Source organism: Cupressus sempervirens, chromosome 3 (genome assembly GCF_028749045.1).
Source record: "Cupressus sempervirens isolate cs-2001-9-10 chromosome 3, ASM2874904v1, whole genome shotgun sequence".
NCBI classification, from domain to species: domain Eukaryota; kingdom Viridiplantae; phylum Streptophyta; class Pinopsida; order Cupressales; family Cupressaceae; genus Cupressus; species Cupressus sempervirens.
In genome coordinates this window covers 865156582-865184458 of record NC_143120.1, presented here as the reverse complement: position 1 = coordinate 865184458, position 27877 = coordinate 865156582, and the positions used below count along the sequence as shown (strand labels likewise).

At 35.8% G+C, this 27877-nt stretch overlaps 1 protein-coding gene across 1 annotated transcript; it reads right to left on the bottom strand.

Moving 5' to 3' along the window:
* Positions 1–23276: 23276 nt before the first annotated feature.
* LOC149569512 (toll/interleukin-1 receptor-like protein) lies at positions 23277–24050 on the bottom strand. The gene is made up of 2 exons (XM_089816935.1): positions 23464–24050; positions 23277–23355 (listed from the first exon to the last, which is right to left on the bottom strand). Exons 1-2 carry the CDS (start codon positions 24048–24050, stop codon positions 23277–23279), a joined length of 666 nt encoding a protein of 221 aa, XP_089673061.1.
* Between the last annotated feature and the right edge of the window lie 3827 nt (positions 24051–27877).

The following is a 27877-nucleotide window of genomic DNA, read 5'->3' as shown; positions in this document are numbered from 1 at the left end:
TTGTAGTCCATTTGAACTCTTTTCTATCCCCTCTTATTGTATCAGTTAGGGGTGTACATATGCCACTGAAATTCTTAATAAACTTTCTGTAAAAACTAACCAGACCATGAAATGATCTTACCTCAGTAGAAAACCTTGGAGTAGGCCATTCCAAGATGGCTTTTACCTTCTCCGGATCCAATTTTGAGACCTTTAGGTGATATAACAAACCCCAAATAGACTAACTCCCTTTTTGCAAAGTTACACTTCTTCAGATTAATTAACAGTTTCTCTTCCCTTAGCCTTTCAAGGACACTACGAATATGCAATAAATGTTCTTCCAAAGTCTTGCTGAAAATTAAAATATCATCCAAATAGACAATAACAAATTTTCCCAAGAACTTCTTAAGTACCTCATTCATGAGCCGCATGAAGGTGCTTGGGGCGTTCGTCAATCCAAAGGGCATGACTAACCACTCATAAAGACCCTCCTTGGTCTTGAAGGCTATTTTCCACTCATCTCCTTCTTGAATCTATATCTGGTGATAACCACTCTTCAGATCTATCATTGTGAAGTACTGAGCTCCACTCAAGCAGTCCATAATATCATCCATCCTTGGCAAAGGAAACTGGTACTTGATGGTGATCCTATTTATAGCTCAAGAATCTATACACATCCTCCACTCTCCATCCTTCTTTGGTGCGAGTACTGTAGGTACTGCACATGGACTCAAGCTCTCTCGAATCAAGCCCTTCCTCAACAACTCCTGAACCTGTCTATTTAGCTCCTCTGTTTCAGTAGGAGTCATCCTGTGAGCAGCCTTGTTAGGAAAACTAGCCCCTGGAATTAGATCTATCTGATGACTGATTTGCCTTACTGGTGGCAATCCATCTGGAACATTATCAAAGATAATATCTCCAAACTCCCCTAGTAAATCTGAAACTTCAAATGGTATTTCACTACTACCTTCTTTATCTTTCGTAGGAATCAAAGCATAGCACATATGCTGATGTTTCATGCCATCTAAAAACTTCCTTCCATCAACAAGACAAATCCTAGCACTGCTACATACCTTTTCACCTTCCTTTTTGATGGGCTTCAATTTGTGGTGAACTCCATCCTTTGTCAAAGAGTATGTGTTTGCATGTCCATCATGCACTGCATGTCTATCAAACTGCCATGGTCTACCCAACAATAGATGGCATACATCCATCGAAATAACATCACAAAGAACTTCATCATGGTAACTCCCAATTTTGAATTTCAATAAACATTGTTCACTTACCATGACCTTATGATTATCTTTTACCCAAGAAATCCGATAGGGCTGGGTATGTTTCTCCCTCTTGAGCTTCAGCTTAGAGACCATCTCTTTTGATACCAAGTTATCAGTGCTACCACCATCAATGATCACATCACAACATTTATCCTCACACTTGCATCTGGTACAGAAAAAACTCCTCCGTTGTCCTAGTTCATTCTCACCACTTAGTAGGACTCTTTCATTTACCAAGGTCTCTCCTCTTTTTGCATCCTCTGAATGTGATGATTGTGCATCCTCATCCACATGAGCAACCCTAGCTTGGACCTCAGCTCTCCTATCTGTCCTTCCTTGTTGTTGAGGGCATTCAAAGGCATGATGACCTTCTTCATTGCAATGGAGAAAGGTACCACAGAAGCCTCCTCTTCCTTGTCCATGTCCTCTACCTCTTCCTCTCTGATTTCCAAAGTCTTCGTCATGGGAGCGGTTGAAACCCTCATTCCTCTAGTTCCTGCTAGTACCCTCATCTTCATTTTTCTTTTGGGTTTCATTGTAGCCTCTAGATGATCTACCACTTCCCCTTCCTCCTTGACCATGCCCTCTTTGTCTTCCTTCAAACCTTTTATTCAGCTTCTCTTCAACTCATAGGGCAAACTGGTATACCTCTTCAACGCTGGTCATTCTTACTAATCTTAATTCCTCCTGGATGCTAGGTCTCAACCCACTGATATAATGAGCAATCTTCTCCTTCTCCTTATTTTCTTCTACATGTCCCGCTCTAATCAAGAGTTGGTAAAATTCCTCTATATATTCTTGGACTGATCTTCTTTCTTGCTTTAACCCATGCATCTTCTTAAACAAATCAAGCTCATAGTACACAAGAATGAACTGCTTCTTCAATTTGTCCACCATGCGATCCCATCTTGTGATCTTCTCCTTTCCTCTTTTGTTTCTTTCCAGTTGAACCTCTTGCCACCAGATTTTGGCATGGCCTTTCAGTTTGGCCTTTGCAAACTTAACCCTATTTGGGTCCCTTATGTCCTTATACTCAAAGTATTCTTCCAGTTCATTGATCCAATCGATCAACTCATCTGGTTTCAAATTTCTTGAAAATACACCTAGTTCAATTGTAGGTCTTTTCCCAAACTTATTAATGGCCCCAAAAAGCCTTTCCTCTACAAAATTTAGAACTTCCTCATCAACTTCCTCTTCTGGTCCCATTACTTCTTCTTCATTGTCATCCTCACTGTTGTCACCTGCGGCAACATTTGCTCCTCTACGAAGCTCCTCTTGTAATGCTTGTACCTGCCTCTAGAGGGCTCTAACCTCCTCAAGATTAATAGCTATGGCCCTTCTACCATTCTCTTTTCGTGGAGGCATCTTCTAACTCGAACCCACAAACACACAATCCTAGTGCAAACTGCCTCACAGTCGGCACTCTGTCTACACACTCAGGAAAACTCGCTCTGATACCACTTGATGGGGACACAACCCAAGAATAGAATGGAAACAATAGGAAAGGGAAATTATATTAACTGATAAAATAAGCTAGTACAAATAGTACACGAAAATAAACTTCAAAACATGCCCTAAGGGCTTACAATAGCATAAATCTGGAGATAAATTCTCCTTATGGTACCTCCTCTCAAACTCCACTCCGAACTACTTTTTACAATGCCAAAAATCTCCTTAAATAGACCCCGGAGGCTTAAGGACTAGGAATACATTCTAGAAAGTTCTAGTAGGCATCCACTGACCAAATAGAAGGTTCCAGGAGTGGCATTAGAAGTCGGTGCAAATCTAGAAGAATCCAGAAACGGTAACCGAACTTCTGGGAGGCATAACTTTTGAACCGTAGCTCCAATTGATGAACCGTTTACATTTATGAAAAGATATCAAAGTGCTCTATAGCCCTACGGACAGGCTTTTCCTGTCGCCCATTTTTTTACCATTTTCAAGGTCATTTAATGCCCCTAACCTGACTTTGAAGCATTCTTAGGAGGTCTCCAGAACCCGAAAAACTGCAATAACTTTCAAACCGTGGGGTTTTTTGACCTGATTCTTTTTTTGGAATTCTCTAAATCACAATTACATTCATCTGGCCAATTCACACCTTCTAGGTCACCAAAATGATGGCCAAATTGTATGCTCCTATTTTTTTGGGATTTTCAAACACACTGGTAGTGGAACTGTGAGAGTTGGAACCTTTATTTGACCCAAATGGGTATCCAAAAATGTAAAGACATGAAACAAAAACTAAGTCTAAGTACATTTTTTTGGGTGACATAGGATTGCCCTTATACCTCTGGATGCTCCTGCATCAGACACCCTGGGTAGATTGAAAAGTGACCCTGTCACTTTATGGATGGTAGAGGAAATCCCAAATGGGAAACCTCAACTGCTGAAATCCAAGTTGAGTCCTCAATCGGTCGTCCTTTCCATTTGACCAAATACTCTTCATACTGCTTGTTTCTGGTACTCCTACCCACACGATGATCTAGAATGTCTTATATCTCCTCCTTCTTAGAAGCAGGAATTGGACATGGATCTAACACCAGCTCATCATCTGCACCATCATCATGATACTCTATTAAATCTGCAATGTTAAAAATGGGAGAAATGTGAATACCATCTGGCAGCTCCACTTCATATGCATTTCCTGTGTCATGTTTCTTCAAAATTTTGCAAGGGCCAAATTTCTTCATTTTCAGCTTGTTGTAAGTACCAGCTAGAAATCTTTCTTTTCGTAAGTGCACCATGACTAAATCTCATACTTGGAATTCCTTATGTCTTCTCCTTTGATCAGCCCTAGCTTTATACTCTTGATTCATCTTGGTTATGTGTGCCTGAACCTCCTCATGTAGACGCTTGATATGTTCAGAAAATTCCTCAGCTTCAACACTTGTCCTCTCCCCTTTTTCTATCTTCCTCAGCTCTGGTGCAGTCCTTGGCCTATTCCCATATACAATTTGGAATGGTGATTTTCCAGTTCTCCTATTTATAGAGTTATTATAAGAAAACTCTGCCTGTGGTAGAATTAAATCCCATCCCTTGGGCTTATCCCCAACTAAACATCTCAGCAAATTGCCCAGACTTCTATTTACCACTTCTGTTGGATTGTCAGTTTGTGGGTGATGCGTGGAACTGAATTTCAAGTCTGTTCTCAACTTTTTCCACAATGTCCTCCAGAAATACCCCACAAATTTAGTGTCTCTGTGAGAAACAATACTCCTTGGAAGACCATGTAGTCTTACCACCTCTTTGAAAAACAAGTCTGCAATATGGACAACATCATGAGTTTTGTGGCATGGAATAAAATGTGCCATTTTGGAGAACCTATCAACCACCGTGAATACTGATTCATTACCCCTTTGTGTCCTTGGTAATCCGAGAAAAAAATCCATACTTATGTCCTCCCATGGCCTTGATGGAATAGGCAACGGCTGATATAGACTAGTATTGTGAATAAACCCCTTAGCAACTTGACAAACCTGGCAACTCTGTACAAACTTTTCACATCCTGTGAAATTTGAGGCCAAAAATAATGTTCTTTAAGAATGGCAATGGTCTTATCTTGACCAAAATGTCCTGCCATGCCTCGACTGTGTTTCTCCTTAATCATATTTTCCCTCATGGAACTCCTTGGAATGCACAATTGACTACCTTTGAACAACATTCCATCCTGAATCAAATAGTCTAACCACTTGGTTCTATCTACAGCAACAGGTTCTTTACAAGCTTTCCATGCTTCAGCAAAATCAGGATCCTCACGGTACAAATTCTTGAGTTTATCAAACCCAACTACTTCAACCTGCATTACTGTAAGCAGTGACTGTCTCCTACTTAGTGCATCTGCAACCCTGTTAGATTTTCCACTTCTATGCTTCAACACAAATTGATAACTCTGCAAGAATTCTACCCACTTCATATGCCTTTGATTCAATTTACCTTGGCTATTTAGGTACTGTAATGCCTGATGATCAGTATACAAAACAAATTCCTTTGGCAATAAATAATGCCTCCATTTCTTTAAGGCTTGAACTATTACATAGAACTCTTGATCATAAACAGAATACTTCTTCTTTGCATCATTCAATTTTTCACAAAAATATGCAATAGGCTTACCTTCTTGGCTTAATACAGCCCCAATAGCGCTGCCACTAGCATCACAATCCACCTGGAACACTTTTCTAAAATTTGGAAGTGCCAACACAGGTTGTTCTGTTACCTTCTTCTTCAGCAATTCAAAACTTCTCACAGCTGCTGTAGTCCATTTGAACTCTTTTCTATCCCCTCTTATTGTATCAGTTAGGGGTGCACATATGCCACTGAAATTCTTAATAAACTTTCTGTAAAAACTAACCAGACCATGAAATGATCTTACCTCAGTAGCAAACCTTGGAGTAGGCCATTCCAAGATGGCTTTTACCTTCTCCGGTTCCATTTTGAGACCTTCAGGTGATATAACAAACCCCAAATAGACTAACTCCCTTTTTGCAAAGTTACACTTCTTCAAATTAATTAACAGTTTCTCTTCCCTTAGCCTTTCAAGGACACTACGAATATACAATAAATGTTCTTCCAAAGTCTTGCTGAAAATTAAAATATCATCCAAATAGACAATAACAAATTTTCCCAAGAACTTCTTAAGTACCTCATTCATGAGCCACATGAAGGTGCTTGGGGCGTTCGTCAATCCAAAGGGCATGACTAACCACTCATAAAGACCCTCCTTGGTCTTGAAGGCTATTTTCCACTCATCTCCTTCTCGAATCTATATCTGGTGATAACCACTCTTCAGATCTATCATTGTGAAGTACTGAGCTCCACTCAAGCAGTCCATAATATCATCCATCCTTGGCAAAGGAAACTGGTACTTGAAGGTGATCCTATTTATAGCTTGAGAATCTGTACACATCCTCCACTCTCCATCCTTCTTTGGTGCGAGTACTGCAGGTACTGCACATGGACTCAAGCTCTCTCGAATCAAGCCCTTCCTCAACAACTCCTGAACCTGTCTATTTAGCTCCTCTGTTTCAGTAGGAGTCATCCTGTGAGCAGCCTTGTTAGGCAAACTAGCTCCTAGAATTAGATCTATCTGATGACTGATTTGCCTTACTAGTGGCAATCCATCTGGAACATTATCAGAGATAATATCTCCAAACTCCCCTAGTAAATCTGAAACTTCAAATGGTATTTCAGTACTACCTTCTTTATCTTTCGTAGGAATCAAAGCATAGCACATATGCTGATGTTTCATGCCATCTAAAAACTTCCTTCCATCAACAAGACAAATCCTAGCACTGCTACATACCTTTTCACCTTCCTTTTTCATGGGCTTCAATTTGTGGCGAACTCCATCCTTTGTCAAAGAGTATGTGTTTGCATGTCCATCATGCACTGCATGTCTATCAAACTGCCATGGTCTACCCAACAATAGATGGCAAACATCCATCGAAATAACATCACAGAGAACTTCATCATGGTAACTCCCAATTTTGAATTTCACTAAACATTGTTCACTTACCAAGACCTTATGATCATCTTTTACCCAAGAAATTTGATAGGGCTGGCGATGTTTCTCCCTCTTGAGCTTTAGCTTAGAGACCATCTCTTCTGATACCAAGTTATCAGTGCTACCACCATCAATGATCACATCACAACATTTATCCTCACACTTGCATCTGGTATGGAACAAACTCCTTCGTTGTCCTGGTTCATTCTCACCACTTAGTAGGACTCTTTCATTTACCAAGGTCTCTCCTCTTTCTACATCCTCTGAATGTGATGATTGTGCATCCTCATCCACATGAGAAACCCTAGCTTGGCCCTCAACTCTCCTATCTGTCCTTCCTTGTTGTTGAGGGCATTCAAAGGCACGATGACCTTCTTCATTGCAATGGAAACAATTACCACGGAAGCCTCCTCTTCCTTGTCCATGTCCTCTACCTCTTCCTCTCTGATTTCCAATGTCTTGGTCACAGAAGCGGTTGAAACCCTCATTCCTTTGGTTCCTACTAGTACCCTCATCTTCATTTTTCTTTTGGGTTTCATTGCAGCCTCCAGATGATCTACTGCTTCCCCTTCCTCTTTGATCACACCCTCTTTGTCTTCCTTCAAACCTTTTATTCAGCTTCTCTTCAACTCATAGGGCAAACTGGTATGCCTCTTCAACGCTGGTCATTCTTACTAGACTTAATTCCTCCTAGATGCTAGGTCTCAACCCACTGATATAACGAGCAACCTTCTCCTTATTTGTTTCTACATGCCCCGCTCTAAAAAAGAGTTGGTAAAATTCTCTTTGTATATTCTTGGACTAATCTTCCTGCTTGCTTTAACCCATGCATCTTCTTAAACAAATCAAGTTCATAGTCCACAGGAATGAACTGCTTCTTCAATTTGTCCACCATGCGATCCCATCTTGTGATCTTCTCCTTTCCTCTTCTATTTCTTTCTAGTTGAACCTTTTGCCACCAGATTTTGGCATGGCCTTTACAAACTTAACCCTATCTGGGTCCCTTATATCCTCATACTCAAAGTATTCTTCTAGTTCATTGATCCAATCGATCAACTCATCTGGTTTCAGATTTCCTGAAAATACACCCACTTCAATTGTAGGTCTTTTCCCAAACTTAGTAATGGCCCTAAAAAGCCTTTCCTCTACAGGATTCAGAACTTCCCCGTCAACTTCCTCTTTTGGTCCCATTACTTCTTCTTCATTGTCATCCTCACTGTTGTCACCTGCGGCAACATTTGCTCCTCTACGAAGCTCCTCTTGTATTGCTTGTACCTACCTCTAGAGGGCTCTAACCTCCTCAGGATTAATAGCTCTGGCCCTTCCGCCATGCTCTCTTCGTGGAAGCATCTTCTAACTCGAACCCACAACCACACAGTCCTGGTGCAAACTACCTCACAGTCGGCACTCTGTCTACACACTCAGGAAAACCCGCTCTGATACCACTTGATGGGGACACAACCCAAGAACAGAATGGAAACAACAGAAAAGGGAAATTATATTAACTGATAAAATAAGCTAGTACAAATAGTACATGAAAATAAACTTCAAAACATGCCCTAAGGGCTTACAATAGCATAAATCTGGAGATAAATTCTCCTTATGGTACCTCCTCTCAAACTCCACTTCGAACTACTTTTTACAACGCCAAAAATCTCCTTAAATAGACCCCAGAGGCTTAAGGACTAGGAGTACATTCTAGAAAGTGCTAGTAGGCATCCACTAACCAAATAGAAGGTTCCAGAAGTGGCGTTAGAAGTCGATGCAAATCTAGAAGAATCCAGAAATGGTAACCAAACTTCCGGGAGGCATAACTTTTGAACCATAGCTCCGATTAACGAATCGTTTACATTTTCGGAAAGCTCTCAAAGTGCTCTATAGCCCTATGGATAGGTTTCAATTGTTCCCCTTTTTTGGCCCTTTTTGAGGTCATTTAATGCCCCTATCCTGACTTTGAAGCATTCTTAGGAGGTCTCCAAAACCCGAAAAACTACAATAACTTTCAAATCGTGGGGCCTTTTGACCTGATTCTTTTTCTAGAATGCTCTAAATCACAATTACATTCATCTGGCCAATTCACACCTTCTAGGTCACCAAAATGATGGCCAAATTGCATGCTCCTATTTTTTTGGGATTTTCAAACACACTGGTAGTGGAACTGTGAGAGTTGGAACCTTTATTTGATCCAAATGGGTATCAAAAAATGTAAAGACATGAAACATAATCTAAGTCTAAGTACGTTTTTTTGGGTGACATAGGATTGCCCTTATACCTCTGGATTCTCCTGCATCAGGCACTGAGTAGTGGTTGAACACATGCGATGAGAAATGAATTCCTATTAAAAAATGCATGACTTCAACCTATGCTTGCCTTAGAATACAACAATGCCCCTTTAATAAGAAATCCAAACCTCAAAGGTAGAAATCCCATTGCAGCATCTTCAAACTCAATCAACAATTTTAGTTAGAGTATCTTCTTTTTTTAAAAATAGGAAATGAGCTCTGCTAGGGTTTGTATGACCTTTGTCTGAATCCTTGTTGGTTTCCACTATTCGTCATACCACTTTTACTATAGGATTATTGTCATTTATAATGAGTTCGGCCTTCTCCAGCCCAGCAGTTGATGCTAGTGTTGAAGTTGGTGTTGCTACTAGAGTTAATGGCTCCACTAACAAAATGCCCATGCAAGTTTGTTCCCAAAGTGTTCCATGAGGTAATTCCTCTCTTGATATTATTTTCAATACCAAGGAGTTTGATAGTGCATGCACCTAGTTATAGAAACAAACCCATATTGGATATTTTATGGGTCGTACTCCTTCTAAAAGAATGCTACGGTAATGGGTTTCCAATGTTTGGACACCTCAGGGTGTTCACCTTGAAGGCGGTCAAAGCCTTACCAAAGGCTTTTTTCTTTTTCACTTTGGCAATGTTGGCCAAGCCAAACATGTTTTTGTGAGAGGCCCCTAGAAAATAAGGTCTTCCCTTATGGTTTTTCAACACTAGTTGCAAGATTTTTCTATTTTAGATGATTGAAAACTTAAGGTACCTATTTGGGTGGAGTTCCCTAGGCTTCCCATTCCTTTGCTAGTCTTTTTTACTTACAATTTTCAAACTGTTGGCAAGGTTGTTTGCCTTGAACTGGATAAGTTTTTCAATGGTCATCCCCAATGTAGGGTTTGTGTTGAGGTTGACCTATCTAGGGACTTCAAAGATATAGTGGACATATAGATAGGTGGTACCAACTTTTCTTAGAAGGTACTTTACCTTAACCTTCTAAATACTTGCTACCAGTGCCAATCAACTGAGCATAAGATTAGGAATTATCCCTTTTGGACTATAACCATCACTCTGGCTCAAAAACTAAGCCCACTCTGGCTACCAAGAAAGATGAATGGACTATGATGGTAAAGAAAGGGAAAGATGTGGTTGCAACTAAGATGGGCTCTATCCTTGTGGATCATGGTAAACCTAGCTTAAGCTAGATTCACCATGAAGCCCTAGTTCCAATGCTCCCTCCACCTCCCATTTCAAACCCTAGAGTCTAGGGGACTATGGTTGTTCATACCCCAGATCCATGTCCTCTTTGGACTCAAGCACCACAAGCAGTGTCAATGATTTCCCAACAAAAGCTACATTAGTCTCGTAGCCCAAATGGTCATGATGAGTTTTTGACAATAGGGAGAAGCTTCAAAGGGTCACGGCTATTGATGACCCCTCATTTGAACCTCCTTCTTTTTTGCACAATAGTTTCTCCTCTCTTGGGGATGATGCAATGGAATGTGCAAGGGTTGACATACCTCCCTAGAAAATATTTTGTCTATGATACCAAATGTCAGTTTGATCTTGATGTGTTTTGCCTCCAAGAAGTTAAAGTTACTAGGTTTCTTCTTACCTTAGTCTGTCATGTTATTTGGCTAGATAGTGTCATCTTTAATTTTCAGCATGAAGCTGGTTGAGGTGGTGTTGTTACTCTTCTCTCCCTCTGTTTAATATCCTCTATTGTTTCACATAGTACTGACCCTTTACACAGGGTGGTTTGGATTTTGCTATCTTTTCAAAATCATTCTTTTAGTATTGTTAACATTTATGCTCCCGATGATGTTGTCAAGCATTTACACCTATGGCATTGGTTGGTGGATCATTTGCCACTTGCAACATAAGTTTTCTGTTGGGAATTTAATATGGTTGAGTTGGCCTCTGACAAGGATGGCCTCCTACCATTTAGATGGGCATCTGGTGAATGAGAGGCCTAGTTTTACATGCAAAACATATTAGGTCTATTTGATCATAATGCTTTTCATTGCCGCCCTGATGGGATTTGGCATACTTGATCCAATTTTCGAGCTGGATTTGACAAAGTTTTTAAAAGGCTTGTCAAGGCTATGATTTATGCACAATCCTTTTTCTCTTTTTTCTCAAAAGCATGTCTTGCCTATCATTCTTGTCAGATCACTCCCCCATCCTCTTTTTCATCACCTAGTAGACAACTCAACCTCCCCTGAATAAAACCTAGTTTTATCTCAACACTTCTTTGTTGTCCCATCTGCTAACTATTGCTTGCATCCTATGTGTCTAAAATCTTGAGCCTCGACTTTACAATCATCTTGGATGGATTAAATGGTGGAATGGCACTATCCTTTGTACTATGAGATTTCTTTGCATTTACAATAAATATTTAGCTATGTACCATAGGCAATCTTATGAAGCTACTACTCTTGATCTTTGTATAACCTTTGAGGCTCTCACTATGGATCTATTTGATATGGATATCTAGGTTCAACTCACCAACCTTTAGCACTAGAAGTAGGTCATTAATAGTTATGCTATCAGGAGAGTACAGATGAAAGCCCATCTCCATTGGTTGCAAGCTGGCAATCAAACTTCCAAGGAATTTTATAATTCCTTGAGGGTACAACATTTTTCTATGGGCATTAAGCACATTTGGGAAGATTAGAAAGTTCTCACCTACCTACCTCATATTCTCCAGGCTTTTGTGCATCAATACAAGTAGGTTTTTATGGCTCAAGGGCCATCAATTATGCATGATCAAGTGCTACAAGTCTGCCTTAATGTTACTCCCAATAGGCTTGCTCTAGAGTAGTATACCTTTTTGTGAATAGAAGCTTTCTCTTATAGACTTAAAGGAAGCTATAACATCCATGGCTGATGATAAAGCCTCTGGTTGTGATGGCTTCCCTTGTGAGTTCTAGAAGACACTTTGGAATGACATTGGCCCTAAGTTGCTTTAGGTGTATCTTGAAGCCTACAATTCTAAAACATTAGGCAACATTATCAACAAAGGGAATATTAAATTCATAACTAAAGCTAGAGACCCTGAAGAGATTTTTAATTGGAGGCCTGTCACCTTGTTGAGTGTTTCATACAAGATAATTGCCAAAGCCTTTTCTCTTAAAATTTTGCACATGCTCTCTTAGATTGTTTGACCTAAACAAACTGACTTCATCAAGTCTCGCTATATCTTGGACAACATCATTTTTGTCTAGGAAGGAATGGAATGAGCCAAGTAATCCAAACAATGAGCCCTTTTTCTAAAGTTTGACTTTACCAAACCATATGACCATATTGAACAGCCCTTTATTCTTGCTATGCTTCAAGCTTTGGGTTTTGGTCCAGTACTTTGTTAATCAGTAGAAATTCCTTTTAGGGGTGCTTCTACTTACATCACCTTTAATGGTCACTAATCTACAGCTTTTGGGCTCTTCAGATCTATCTATCAAGGCTATCCTCTTGCACCTTCTCATTATGTTTTGGCAACCGAGGGCTTTTCTTACCAGCTAGACAATGCTATCTCTTGAGGGCTAGTGCATGGTATTTCTTTACCAGAGTTGACCACCCAGCTGGATAATGGAAATTTTGGCAATGACTCTCTCCTCACTTTGATTGAGGACGAGGAGAACATTACCAATGAATTGCACTACTTAGATACCTTTTCTCTGGCCTTGGGGTAGATTATCCAATGGCACAAAACCCTATGCTACCGACAATATTTTCTTCTAGGTCCACACTAGTTGCAGCAGTATGCATGGAAATGGGCCCAACATGGTGAAATTTTTTAATTCTTGGTTATTCCCTTTGCCTTCCAAGCACCTCCTATGGAGTTGTGGAATGTTGTACTCACTAGAATTGAGAAGAAGCTAGAGTATTGGATCACTAAGCCCCTTTTACTTGTAGAGAAGTTCCAAATATGCTCCAAAGTGCTTGCTACTACTCATGTATATTATTCCTCTTGTTGGGTTCCCTCTAAAGCCTTGTATCTTAAGCTTGAACATCTTCTCAGGGACTTCCTTTAGGCCTTTGATGCTTTGCATCATTGCTTTCATAGAGTGTCCTGGGATTTATGTTGTTTACCGAAGGATTCTGGTGGTCTTGGCTTACTTTCCACTCTCAAATAAGGGATTTCCCTTTGTGCCAAATGGGTCATATGGGCTCTCACTGGTCATGAGGGCAAGAAATTTTTGTTACGTCACTACATTTCTTTAGGCTTCCCGATTAACCACTTGGCCTGGAAAGGGATTAGTTCTCAAACCTTCCTTGTGACTTCTGAACCTATTCAATATAGGGTACCTTTGTTGCTAAGAGAATTTGGAAGTCCTTAGAAGCTATTAAGCCTTGGCTTCATTGGGCTAATAATGGATTCAGAGATGGGCTCTCAAAAAATTAACAAAACCTTTGGTGGTCACCCTTGTTTGCCACTCAAGGGGTGCCTCTAGCCAAGATTCAAGGTGACATTGCTTTTCATTTATTTTTTAGGGGTATCAAGACACCTAAATATTTATTTCCCAAGCTTACAACGAGCTTTTCTCATGGGAGGACTTGCAGGTGTAGTGTCAACTTATCCATCCAGATTGATAGATAATTGATCTTCTAGTTTCTATGATTCCTCCCAACTTGTTACACAAGCTTGGAATTCACTCATCCCACCCTTGGTGGAAAGATTGGAAGTGGTACCCTACTAGACAATGACCAGTTACAAACCCAGGTTGGGGTATCAATGGCTAGTGCCCCATCTCTTGATGATTGATACCCTCAATCAACATTGGCATTTACATTCTTTGCATAAGACTTGGAGTCTTAGATTTTCCACTATCTAGCATACTATCATTGAACCAAAGTTTTCTCTCTTTGCCTAGTCTCTCCTTTTCTAAGGTTTACCTTTAGATCCTTGGTTCTAGAATCTAGGGATTCCTGACTATAGAGGCCCTTTTTGTGGCCAAACTAAAGCTTTTTTCATATTTTTTGGTTTTGCAGAAGAGCTCAAAATTACTAGCTCTATATTTTTTATTTCTTTAGGCCTTTTCATCCTAAGGTCTTCACTTGGAATATGGTGATTCGAGGGGATGCTCCCAGACTCCCTTTTAGATATGCCCAGATTTGGCATGCTTTCATAATGGAGATATTATTCACAATCTAAAAAGATCACAATGTTTTTTTATTCTCTCACAACTTTCTTGATATTTATGTTGCAATGAACTCTAAAGCACATATTTATAATAATGTCATGATGTAGATCCAAGTACAAAATGACAAGGTGGTAATGGAAGTGGGTTACCTATAGGAGCTACTTGCTCATTAGGGAAATGCCCCTTGTACGGTTTACCAAGTACCTTTGTATGTTTTATCCAATGACTACACTCCTCCTCACAGTCGTTGGAGAGGTTAGAGTAATTTTACTTGCTGCTCATAGACCCCTAGGTTGCAGCCTCATTGCCGCTCTCCTAGTGGTGGCTTTGGTGGTCGTGGTTGCTTGGCTTCACCTCCTTAGAGGGTAGGCTCAGGTTGGTCCCTGATGGCTCCCCCTACTATTGTTGATGCTAGTTGGCTAGCTACTCACTATGACCCTAAGTGGGTGTTTCCCTAGCTAGATCTTGTCATTTCTCCTCCCAGGGTTGAGGAAGATAAAGATAAAGACAAAGAAGCTATTGCTATGGATGATTGAGCTCCCTATGAACCAACCACAAACCCCAAGGACTTTTGGGTTTCTGATGACAAATACCCTCCTTTAGTTGGCACTACTCTTGCATCCTAAAGTTTTTATTTCTATTTCTATATGTCTTTTTGATGAATAGTTGATCTCTAGCCTTGGGCCATTTGAACTCATGGGGTGATATTGTATCCCTTGGCCCCTTTTTTGTGAGTATGTATCTTTAGTGTTTTAAATCAATGGAAAAGGTTTATTCATCAAAAAAAAATTAATCAACATAACCAAAGCCCTAAATAAAAACCCTTTTACCAATGCTTATGTTCCTCCACATAGACTTCCATATCCACCCTTTCTAAAAATCAAAATAACTCCATAGCTAAATCCCCCAGCGAAGACCAGAACTCAAGTAACTCTCATCAAGGTCAATGGACATCTAGGTCTAATAATAACTCATAGAGAAAGAGACGAACTGCTTAGATGCCCCAAGGCAAGATCACTCCAATTTCCCATAATTTGTTAATCATCAGCAATCAAATTAGTGTAATGATTTGGTTGAAAAAATTTCAGCAATGATCAAGTAAGATTATCTTTCTATTCTTCTCATTTGTTATACATTCATTGCCAAAATATAGCTGCTAAAAATAATTTTTTAGTAATTATTCCATTAAAATTTATATAAAAGTTACTTTGTAATCTTTATTAAATGGAGCCCAAACATTACTAAATCTTTAGTAAACAAACATAAATCTCCAATCTAGATATGTATTGAATCACTCCTGGTAGAATTAAATCAAATGCAGATCTTGAAACAAACTGGATCCACCTTGGGTGAAATAACTAGAATTAAAGATAATCATCAAATGAATAATAATAATATTAAGCTTCTTATTAATTTGGAAATTGCATCCAAAGAATTCAAATTCCTAAATTTGATAACAAACTACTCAGTAGATGAGAACTTAAAAAAACCATTTCTCAAGGAAAGATTGAAGAAATCCTCAACCTAGACTCAAATAGCAACACTCCCCTAATCAAAAGAACCTCAATTCTAAATTTTTTTTTAGCAAAGATTCTTAATAGGAATAAAAGTCTCCTAAAAATGGATAGATCATAAATTTAGAAAATGATCTAGCCAAAGGAGGACAAAATAAGAGCTTGCAAGAGCATAGTAATTGGTACTACTAATAAGTAAATCAAGGAAAGGAAAATGACAACAAGGACAATCCTCCAACATTAGGAGAAATATCTTTAAAAAAAAAAAGTCCCATTGATAAGCACAAAATAATTTTATAAGGAAAGAGAGGAATTATAGGAGGATTCTACCACAATAGAAGAAATGATTCTCAAAGCTCAACAATGTGATCAATGTAACCAGCAATATATAATAGCTGAAATAAAAAATACCCTGCATCATTATAAAAGAATGACTCACAAATTTTTAATAACTCAAAATGATATTAGAGATCACTATGAGCTATGGACATAGAACACAACTATCACTTACAACATTATAGTAGGCTTACTTCAAAAAGAGAAATGACAAAACAAGTCTTGTTAGAATTTGATATGGTAGAAAATGAAAAGGAGATTAACAATCAAACAACATTGAAGGAAACTAGAAATATAAACTCAAATTTTGATAAGGAACACTTAGGAATTAAACATCGTGAAGAAATGGAAGGGAATGATAAAATAAGGTGCATACCCTATGAACTTCAATTATCTGAATCAAGGAAAACAAGGAAAACTAATGAAGTGAATATTTTAGAAAGTTGGGAAAGGCTCAAATTTTGAAAATCAATAGATCAACTAGAGAAACTTCAAAGTGGGAAAGCCTCAGAAACAATTGAAATTCTCAACAAAGCCAATTACACAAAGGATCAAGACTCCTATTAGGAGGACAGATCAAGATCAACCCCAATAAAAAAAGGTATGAAATCACCTAAGATTAAAATAAAAAATAGATAGAGAATTCAATTATTGAAGAATCGGAGAATACTCCTCCCATAACCTCCAATGTCTTCTCAGTCAAAATTCGTCACAATTAGGAAAAGATCAAAAGAGTCAAAGAAGAAACAACATAAATTTAGGAAAACTCCAACTAATGGAAAAGATCCATTCGAGGAACAACATAGGTGGGGGGAAGAAAGATGGAATCTAATACCATTTGAAGTAGAAACTTTTATGCAGCACCCCAAGGAAATCTATAGTATCAAAATATCCTAGAAGATATAGAAAAGATGCCAAAGAAATTTTGGGAGGAATTTGGAGCTCAAGATCATTTTTTAGCACCTCAAAATCTAACAATGGAACCTCAGAAAGGAGAGAAAGGAATGGAATCAATAGACTTGGTTGAAGCAAAACTAACAAGACAAATACTCCATGAAATTACAAATGAGGAAGTAGATATAGAAGAAAAACTAATGGAAATTATGAATAGATTAAAAACTTAGGCATAACTAGCAATGTGGAAGGAACTGAGACACCCAGATGTGGAAAAAACTAAAGAAATAGGAAGGAATTTACTAGCTAAACTTAGAACAGCCACAGATTAAGCTGGTAATCAAAAAAATATCTAGCACACCTTTAAAGAAAGGAAGGGGAAGAGCCTTACCACTAGGTAATCAAAGTAACAACTCCAAATGTTAGGGGATTAAATGCTCCTGACAAGAAGCACTTACTTAAGTGCAACCTCACAAATTTTGAATAAGAAATATTACTAATATAGGAAACTAAATTAAGTAAAATAGAAGGGGAAAACGTAAATAAAAGATTTGGAATATAGAATTGTGAACCAGTAGAATCGAATGGAGCTTCATGAGGTATTGGTATTATTTGGAATCCAAGGATGTTAGAGTTTGAAAGACTAGAATCACACAACAACTAGATAGGGCAAAGAGTTAGGAGTCTCAAAAGTGATATCAAATTCACACTAATAAATGTAAATGGACCAATTCCTACAGTAGAGAAAAGAAGAGTTTGGAATGAAATTAACTCTTTCATGAGACATCAAACAACCACATTGTTTTTCGATAGGTGATGATTTTAATGCTCTATTAGAAATTAAAGAAAAAAATGGAGGTTCACACCATATCTCTCAATCAATGACAGATTTCAAAGCATAGTTCTCAAAGATAGCTTGGTAGATAATTTTCCCTAATAATGGATTATACACATGGCATAACAGAAGAAATAATTTCAGTCAAATAGCTAAAAGGTTGGATAGATTCATATACAAAGGTGATTTATAAGCTTTTAAACATGTTTTTGTTACCACCATTTTACCTAATGTAGGATTAGATCATTTTTTGGTCATTTCGAAAATTGTAAAACAATGAAAGCCAACAAGAAACCCTTCAAATGTGAAAAAATGTGGTGCAAAAAAGGTAAGGTCAAATGGTCCATATGTAATATTTTTCTTTGCTTCTTAACTTAAATACCTAAAAGAAAAAATCTTAAACTGGAACTAGAAACACTTCAAAAACATTTATAAAGGAAACCTAAAAATCAAAGAGGAATTAAGCAGTCTAAATGAAGAAGTAATTAAAAATGGAATGAATATTGATAAATATTTAAAAGAAAAAGAATTACTTTCCAAAAAAGAATATATCCTTGTGAAAGAAGAAATATTTTGGAAACAAAAAATTGCAAGAAACATGGTTCCTAGAAGGAGACGGAAATACAAAAACAAAATCATAATAGCACTATCAATAATAGAAATAGAAATAGTATAGCGAGAATCAAAGATAATGAAGGAAATACAATTGAAGACTCATCTCAGATTGCTAAAAAACCATAGATTATTACACAAATAAACTTAATAACTTTGATTTTCAACCTTGTAGCCAAAAACTTTAAGAAAAGTACAATCCCTAAATTAATTTCAAGAGAGGATTATATGTTTGTGTGTGCGTGTGTCTATATATATATATATATATATATATATATATATATATATATATATATATATATATATATATATATATATATATATATATATATATATATATATATATAATTTTATTTTTGTTACAAGAAAGAAGCACTCTTTAGTCTAAACCCTAACAAATCTCCTAGTCATGATGGCTTCCAAGCCTTTTTCTTTCAAAAAAGTTGGGATATACTAGGAGAAGATCTCTAAAAAGAAATAGAGACAACTAAAACCTCAAGCTCTTTACTCTCTGACATTGATAATTCCTTTATAATATTAATACCCAAAAAAATTAAAAGTGAATGTCTTGGGATTTCAGACCAATCATGCTTTGCAATACAAGTTACAAAGTCCCATCTTAAGCTTTAGCTAATAGACTTAATTTTTTCCTTCCCAAATTAATATCAGATGAGAAAACAAGTTTTGTGCCTAATAGATCAATTCAAGATGGAATTACTATAATTCAAGAATTCATTAAATCAACATTAACAAACAAGGAGGAAAGTGTCTTCATGAAATTAGATATCCAAAAAGCATATGACAAAGTAGATTGGAGACTTTTATGCAAAATTATGGAAGCATTTGGTTTCATCAATGGGTGAACCTCCTCTTCAATTGTATATCTATCCCAAAGTTCTCACTTCTTACTAATGGTACCCCTAAAGGCTTCCTTAGTATTTCAAAAGGAATTAGACAAGGTGATCCAATCTCACCCTTCCTTTTCATCATAATGGTAGAGACATTTGTTAGGACTATCAGGGAAGCCCAATTGGATGATAAAATCAATGCAGTTTGAGTAGTGAAAGATGTCCAAAACATGAAACATCAACAATTTGCTAACGATACTATCCTACCTAGAAGAATCTCTCTAGAAGAAGCTCAGAATTACAAATAGATAAATTTTAAGTTGTCTATAGAAGGTTGAGGATAGATGACAAATGCTAAAAAGTTAAAAATATTTTTCTTAAATACACCTATGAAATTGGAAATAAAAAAGTTTCAATTGATGGGACACAAAAATGTTACATTCCCATATAAATACTTTGGTATTCAACTAGATAAAAGAATCAAAGAGAATAAAGTTTCGAAACCAATATTAGAAAAAGAAAAAAAAAGGATAGTAAAATAGAAAATTGGAAAGGTAGATGGTTAACAAAGGCTAATAGGGAAACAAAATTTAGGTCAGTTCTAATAGTTATCCCAACCTATCACTTCCTAAAGGTGTCAAATGGAAAATAAAAGGGAAATTAAGAAATTGCTTTTGGAAAGGATTGGATGAGGGGAAGAAGCTAGCATTAATTAAAAGGGACAATATTTGTACACCAAAAGAATTTGGAGGACTTGGAATTAAAAATCTAACCTGGAAAATTGAAGCATTAGGTGTGAAACTAGTATGAAGAATGTATCAAGAAAAAGATAGTAAATTTTCAAAGTAGAAAACTACCCAAAGGTTTCAAAACTAGAATTTTATGATAAAATATCAACCCCTAATCAACAAATACTTAACTTGGTTTCTAGGAGACGGAACAGACACATTATTGTGGGAAGACTCTTGGGATGGACTCACATCTCCAGATAGCTATAATCATCCTTCAAAAATTAAAAATGATTTAATAAACACTTGGGGCAAAAATGTATGTAAATATCAGTAACTAGTAAAAGAAAATGATGTAAATAAATTGAAATGGAAATATGTGCAAGATACCAATCTAACAAATCTAGAACAACAAGTATACAAAGTGAATCATAAAGAGAGGAGAGATAAACTAATTTGGGGGGAATCAAAACCTGGACAATACAATGCTAAATATGATATGAAGTCATTATTAGTTCATAATGATGAGAAAAAGGTAGATATACCTCTGTCCCTTTGTTGGGATCTGATTTGTTTACCTAAAGTGGGTTTTTTTTGCATGGGTAACACTACAAAAAAAAATTGTAATAATAGACAAATTAACCAAAATGGGTTTTGAAGGCCCATCAAAATTTCTTCTTTATAAAGCTAACTCAGAAACTATAGAACATCTTTTATACCATTATGACTTTACTAAATCATGTTGGCTATTGCAATGCTAAAAACTCAATTGGTCCCCAACCTTCCCAAAAATAATTTCTAGAACATCTTAAAGGTTGACAAAAAATTAGCAAATATAAAATATACAATAATTTATAGAAGATTTTACCCTCTGTACTCTTAGGGGTGATATGGAAAGAAAGAAATAGAAGGGTTATCTCTAATGAAGAATTAACTTTACCTTCCCTACTAAACAAAGTAGAATCTAGCATTTCAAAAAAATTAAATAATCATCTTAGAAACTCGATTAAAAACCCATGATCACATTATTTAAACAATAAACCATGATCATGTGATTCTAGCTCCAATTCCTCTGAAAGTGATGCTCAATCTACTAAAAAGAAGAGAATACCTTAGGAAAAATAACCTACCCTAAGCCCTATAAGTCCCTCCCATGTCTTTGACACTTTTGAGGCTACCCTAGCTAGGAGTGGGGGGGATGATATTACCTCCTTGAGAAAAGAAACCCCCAATGGTGCAGGGAAGAAGGGAAAGCATAGCCATAGCAAGTTGAGACCAAAAAGGCTAGAGAATTCCATGAGGGACTTATCCAACAACCAAACTACTACTTGCCAGAGGTTCGAAAGCTTGGTGGAGTTTTCCACCAAAGTCATGCACTCTACAGCCACTACCCTTTATTTTTTGGAGGCAAAAAAAGCGGAAAAGGACCTGGGCAAAGTCACTGAGACCATTTGTTCCATGTATGGGTTCCTAGTTGAGGATTGGTTAAAAACCATCCTAGACAAACCAATTAAAGTGGAAGGTGAGGATGGGGACAAGGATGTACCTAAGAAGGAGGACAACCATGGGCTTGAAAATGGTAGGTAGCCTCATGTCTTTTCTTTTCTTTTCTTGTTTATGATTATGCCTATGAACTTGGTACCCCCATGGGGTCTTTATGTTTATGTCATTTAAGAGGACTCATAGCAGCAATTTTCGTAAAGGCTGCTAGTTTATTTAAAATTCTATTATGCATATTAGTTTAAAGACTATGAGTAATGTTAAGCTGACTATGAACATCTATTATTTTTTGAAGTTTAAAGTTGGTATTAGTTAGTTGACAGGGAGGTTACCTTCGACTATTTAGTCAACCTTTTTGTACTTTGGGGTCAACCACCCTCTTGTTGGCTACTATCAATTAATTAAAAAAAAAAACCAAGATTGTGTTATTTAAACAATAAACCACGATCATGTTTAGGCTTGGTAATAGGCATATTAACCTACCCAAAAACTTCAGTTGATATTTTCCCTCCATATTTTTTTTTGTTTTAAATACATTTTTTTCATCTTCTAAGATCAACTGTCGCCTTTGACTTCATCGTATTTGCAAATGGTGAACTAGGTATCTCTAAAATTACCTCCATAGTCTCACATGTATGCTTACCTTTCTAACCATATAAATATTTTAATTTTTTAACAACATTAGCATTGTGAAGTTAATTTTTCTATATCATTTTCTTCAAAGTCCTCTTAGACATATGTCTACCATTTTAAAAATAACTTCTAATCAACTTAACCAAATGGAAAATAAATTATATATTATTTTGCTACACTTGATTCTATAATTTTTTATTTTCTTAATTGTTGATTTTAGATTATTTTGATACAATTCATGTCCAACGCAAAAATAGGTACCAAAATTTTAGGATGGGGTCACTTCAAAAATTCATAGAAAAAAATTATTCATAAGAAAATAGTAAAAAAAATATACAACTTCTAGATCTCACTCTTATCTTATCATCATACTAAAGGGTTTTTTTAAATACTAAATATAACTATATGTTTTGTTGAGTGCACAAAAACAACTATACTGTATTTTCAACAAAAAATATGAATCATTTTTTGTATGGTTTGACCATCATAATATTTTCCAGTTTTTTAAAGAGCTTTCATAGTTTAGAAACTAGGGAATATTATGTATTTGTTAAAAATGTATTTTAGAAGGAAAAATCTCAGCTTTGGCACCTTTGTTATGAAAAAAAAACACAATAATCATTTAATTCCTCAAATCCCATCTAATTCCTCTTTATTGCTTGTGATGTGGATTTTTAAAAAGTTAACCTGACTATTTATGGACAATTAAATAAATATGGTAAAAACACATAATCAATCCCATTCCATTTTTCCACATCATTCAAATGCAACACTTAAAAATATATATATTTAAATCAATTTAACCCAAATGATCTATTTTTTAATTGATCACTCAAAATGAACACATTACCTTATCCCAATTTCATGATTAAAATATAACTAATCACAGATATGGAAGTCAAAAAAAATTATTTTTGCAAGAGAAGAATTAGCAAATTGCTAAAGTTTATAATAGAATAAATAGACATGATAAGTTAAGAATAAAGCTAGATAGTATTTCATTAACATTAATTAGATTAATATAAGAAAATGTATATTTATTCAATAAAAATTTTTTTACGATTGTTGAGAATCTAGCACAATATTAGAGATATCAAATAATTTTACATTTCTAGACAACCAAATATCATAAAATATCAACACTTATCATATCTCCAATTGTAGATGGGGACAATATTTTTCTTTTAAGTTGGTAGTTGTTTATTTTGGTTGAAATCTAAGCTTATCCAGAAGTTCTGCTACATTCATAGCAATCTGCTCCAATAGCTCCCCTTGATCTCTGTAACACATAAAATGAGAATATAAATATCAACAAATTATTAACAATGAATAATAATAACAAAATTAAATAAACATATATGATGATCCAAACATAAAATAAAATTACCCTCTAAAAAAGTAACCCTTAATGTATGAAACTTGATGAAGCGCCTTCTTCCATTCCTGAAGAACATGTGGCTCAAAATTTCGAGTGTGTTCATGCTTTTGGAAGGCTCGAGAATACAAACTCTTCTCATCTTTCATTCGGAGCTCTGAAGGCTGAACCCCATAAAATAATGGTATTATGGGAGCCCCTGTTTTCAGTATCATCTCAAGCTCCTTCAAGCACCAAACCGACTCTGCATAATTAGCAGAAAAGATGACAAGATGCACATTCGACGAGTAAATAGCTTCTTCTATTGCTCCAGGTATGTATTCTCCAACTTCAATTGAATTCTTGTCAAGAAACACATTGAATCCCTTGTTGTGAAGATTGTGAAAGATGAGGCTGGCGACAGATTCTTTCACATCTGCCCCACGATGGTTCAGAAATACATCATATCTTTGAGGAAGCAATGGAGAATGGGCATGCATGTTACATTCACTCACATAATAGTTGACTACATTGGAAGGCAGAGCACATTGGGGATAATTGAAAGTGCAGATTGAAGAGAAAGTGAGGCAGAGAGCAAAACAATGCAGAATAATTTCCATCGCAGCGAAGTGAGAGAGAGGAGGAGAGAAGCAGAGCACATTTTGGGGAGAGAAGTGTGGGAATATATAATAATTGCATAGAACGTATAATATCATTGAATAAATCTCTATGAGAGCGACACTGAAGAAGGCCTAGATTTTTAGAAATAATTAAGGATAGTGGAGGCCTTAAGCAAAGATTAAATAAAGACTCAGGTAGATTTGTAAGAGAGATTTTTCAGATTGAAGAATCCTCTTCAACAACGATGGTTGGGAAAATACATTGCGCGTTTATATTTGATATAATTTAATGTCGTCTTAGTATTTCTGACTAGAAACAATTCCTTTGTCGAATTTATAATTGAGAAGGATAAATAGATTAGAAGTGTAATAATCAATTTGAATGATGTGATGGATTATTAGTGAAAACATATCTTGCCTCCTTTTTCTGCGAAATATTGTGCTTGTCAAATGCTACCAAAAAGTATTGATGACAGGTTCTAGGTACTTATTGGTTCAAGGAGGTAATATAAATCCTATTCCTTCCTTTATTGTCTGTATTGTTCATTTACGTACTTACCGGTTGAAGTAATGTAATGGAGCAACAAAATCAAAACATTATGATCTTTTTTAATCGTGTTGGCTAATCTCCAGACAAAATGTACCAAAGATAAAAAAATGTCAAATATGATTATGATTCTTTTTCAGATTCATGAAAACACAGTTAAATTTTCTTAAAAAATTTATTGTTTTCGATCATCTAATATACAGATCATAAAGATTATATAGTACAAATTTGAAAAAATACCATTTTATTTTTAATGTTTTTCAAATTTATTCAATGGTACAATTTGTACAAAAGATAGAAGCATATGTTGAGATTGAATTGTAATTATTATAATAGGACAGAAATCATGAAACATTGACAGATCTTGACAAATGTTAATCGTCCATTTATTCCTTCCATTTTGTGTCCGAATTTTACGTTCTGGATTTGTTCACTTGATTTGTGAATAGCACGCGTAAAAATCAAAAGAAGATTTGTCAAGATGTTGACGTACAATTCTGACGCTGTTAAAAGTATGAATGCCAACGTTACAATTAATTTCATTATTTCTATGCCATTATGATAATTACAATTCAATCTCAACATCGAATTTAACTATTGGATCGATTGAGTTTAGTCAGCCCCTTCTTTGAAAATTGATTTTGGAAAGTGAATTTTTTTTGGAATCTGATGGCGCAGATAATGGGGCGGCACGACAAAAGTAGAAAAAACAACAAATTAACCAATGTTGGCAGGACATTTTAATTAATGTTTATGAATTCACGTGGTTATGTTTCGATCGAACAAACAGAAGACAAACTAAAGTTATGTCTCGAACAGATTGAATAAAGTCACGCTTACGAGTAAGTAAATTTTATTGACATTATTAAATTATTTTAGATTTAAATATTTTATTTATTAGGCTGAGAGGCATATGCAATGGAGTAACAATTGGAGGCACAAGAATATTCCAAAGAATAAAAGGAAAAATGATTGGGTAGGGGTTACAAACAAAATTAAAATGAAAACATTATATACCATTTGAAATTCCAATTATAAATTATCAACACAAAAATATTTAAATGAAATGTCTTATATCAATCACAAATGCATGACTCCAAAGAGGGGATATCAAAATGTTGTTAGTTATAAACAAATGGTGTGTGAGCAAGGGGAATATCAAACGCATGGCATGCTAGCAAGGGGAATAGCAAATGAAACAAATGAAAAGTGAAAGTGCAAGTTATTAATACATAACTATTTGAGAGCTTTGTATGAATTTAGAGACATTTGAATCTGGAGAATGCAATTGAAATTACACTAACATGATAGTATAATTGACAGAAGAACAAGAAAATCATGAATTAATATTTTTAAATCTTTTGAAATGTTTTGATTTGCATTCTTAATTGGGGTTGTTTTGAATGACAAGAGCAAACTATTTGATAATTTTGTACACTAGAGAATTAAATTTGAACCATTTACACCAATGCATAGTCAAGTATAAATAAATTTTGATTAAGAGGTGAAAAGTTCGACAAACATAACACATTGGTAAAATGAAAAGTTGAAGTCCAATTTTCATCAAAGATTCATTGGCAATGATCTTTTGTCTATAGTCTCATCCTCCTTTATTCTGCAAGAAAAATTAGATTGCATTATCCTCGAAAGATATTATATCGATGATTCAAATTGAGTATTTTTATTTATTTTGTTTTGATTGGAAGATAATAGGTATAAACCCTTTGAAATTTCAATGTTTTTTAATGTTTATCTTTCTAAAATTGGTGATTAATGAATTTGTTTGGATGGAAGTCATAGATGCAATAGTTGTTGATTGGTTTGAATTTGAGTATTGTCTACCTACAAGAAGAAGGCTTGCTGGAAGATTTCATTTTTCAAATCTAATGAATTTGATGAAGAAGACTAAGGTCATGATAAGAGGTTTCTTTTGAGGCTCAATGATGTGGGGTGCTACTCTAGTCAAATAAATTCAATTTGGAAGTTATCGATTATTGAATATTTGTCAAGATTAGGCAGAGTCAATGCAAAATGTGCAACAATCATCATAAAAGAATATCTAATTTGTTGAAATATACATGGTGAGTAGTGAATGTAAAGAGTGGTAAGAGTGAAATCTTGCAACATAAGAGTTTTAGGGCACACAAACATTGCAAATTTGATGTGCAAATTTTGATTAGTTTTCTTGATGTTATTGGGGATAAAAAAATCAAAGAAAAAAAATCAAGAAAAATGCTCAAGCATCATGAGTTAAGTATAGTTTGAACAATGATCCATCACAATGTGGAGACTCATAGTTTTCATCACCATTTCATCAGTTTTGTGGGATTGAAGTTGTCCAGAAAGAAACATCAATGACTTGATAGATATCAAATGTTTGACTTGTATGCCAGGATGTTGATGTAATGTTAAGTCGTTTCTGTTAAGTAACATGGATATTTTATGCAAATGTGCTAGCATTGCCAATTTGATTGATGTCTTCCAAATGCATTTTTGAAGACTCATAAATATGAGAGGAGGAGACATGTCTCTATAGTTAATCATCATTAGTTAATATATGTATATATATATATAAGATATTTATCTTAAAGATGACTTACCATCAACAAGGTATCTCATGATAAAATTAATCTGATAGAAGCTACAATCTGAACACTTCCTCTTAGCTAGGGAGGATTTATAGAAGACATTATGCTCTCAATAATAAGAAGAGATGTCATCTCAATATGATATTCAATTCACTATAAATCTAAATTCCTCACCTTTCATAACACACAATTGAAGTGATTTCTATAACTTTTAAAACACTGCCTTAAGTGTGGTCTATATGGTGTTTGGCAAGATCCACCCCAAAGAACCATGAGAAGTTGGTTATCATGGTGTTTGACAAAATCTAACTAAAAGAACCATGATAATAGGTCAAATATTTATAAGATTGCCACCATACAATGGTTACCTTTTCTGTGTTCATTACCATGATTTCTAGCACTTTGGGACAAAAATTTAATGAAGTTTGTCATGATAATAGGTCTACCATTTATAAGATTGTCATCTTATAATGGTTACCTTTTTTTTATATATGTCAATGAAAGATCATCACCTTTCATTACATATCATAACAACATCATGTAGTAACTTACATGATTTCCACCATGAACCACCATAGCTGCTACTAGAGGGTGGAATAAGGATTTTCACCTCAAACTTCTCCCTCACAGAGGAGAGTGTATTACAAAGAATTTTTCTTAGAACTTCTCCTCATAGAGAAGATATCATCTAC

Bases quoted from the DNA above. Each gene is read 5' to 3' on its own strand.
- LOC149569512 (XM_089816935.1), bottom strand. From the start codon at position 24,050: ATGGAAATTATTCTGCATTGTTTTGCTCTCTGCCTCACTTTCTCTTCA. The intron at 23,356-23,463 runs GTAATTTTATTT...TATGTGTTACAG, and splicing joins AAGGGTTACTTTTTTAGAGG to AGATCAAGGGGAGCTATTGG.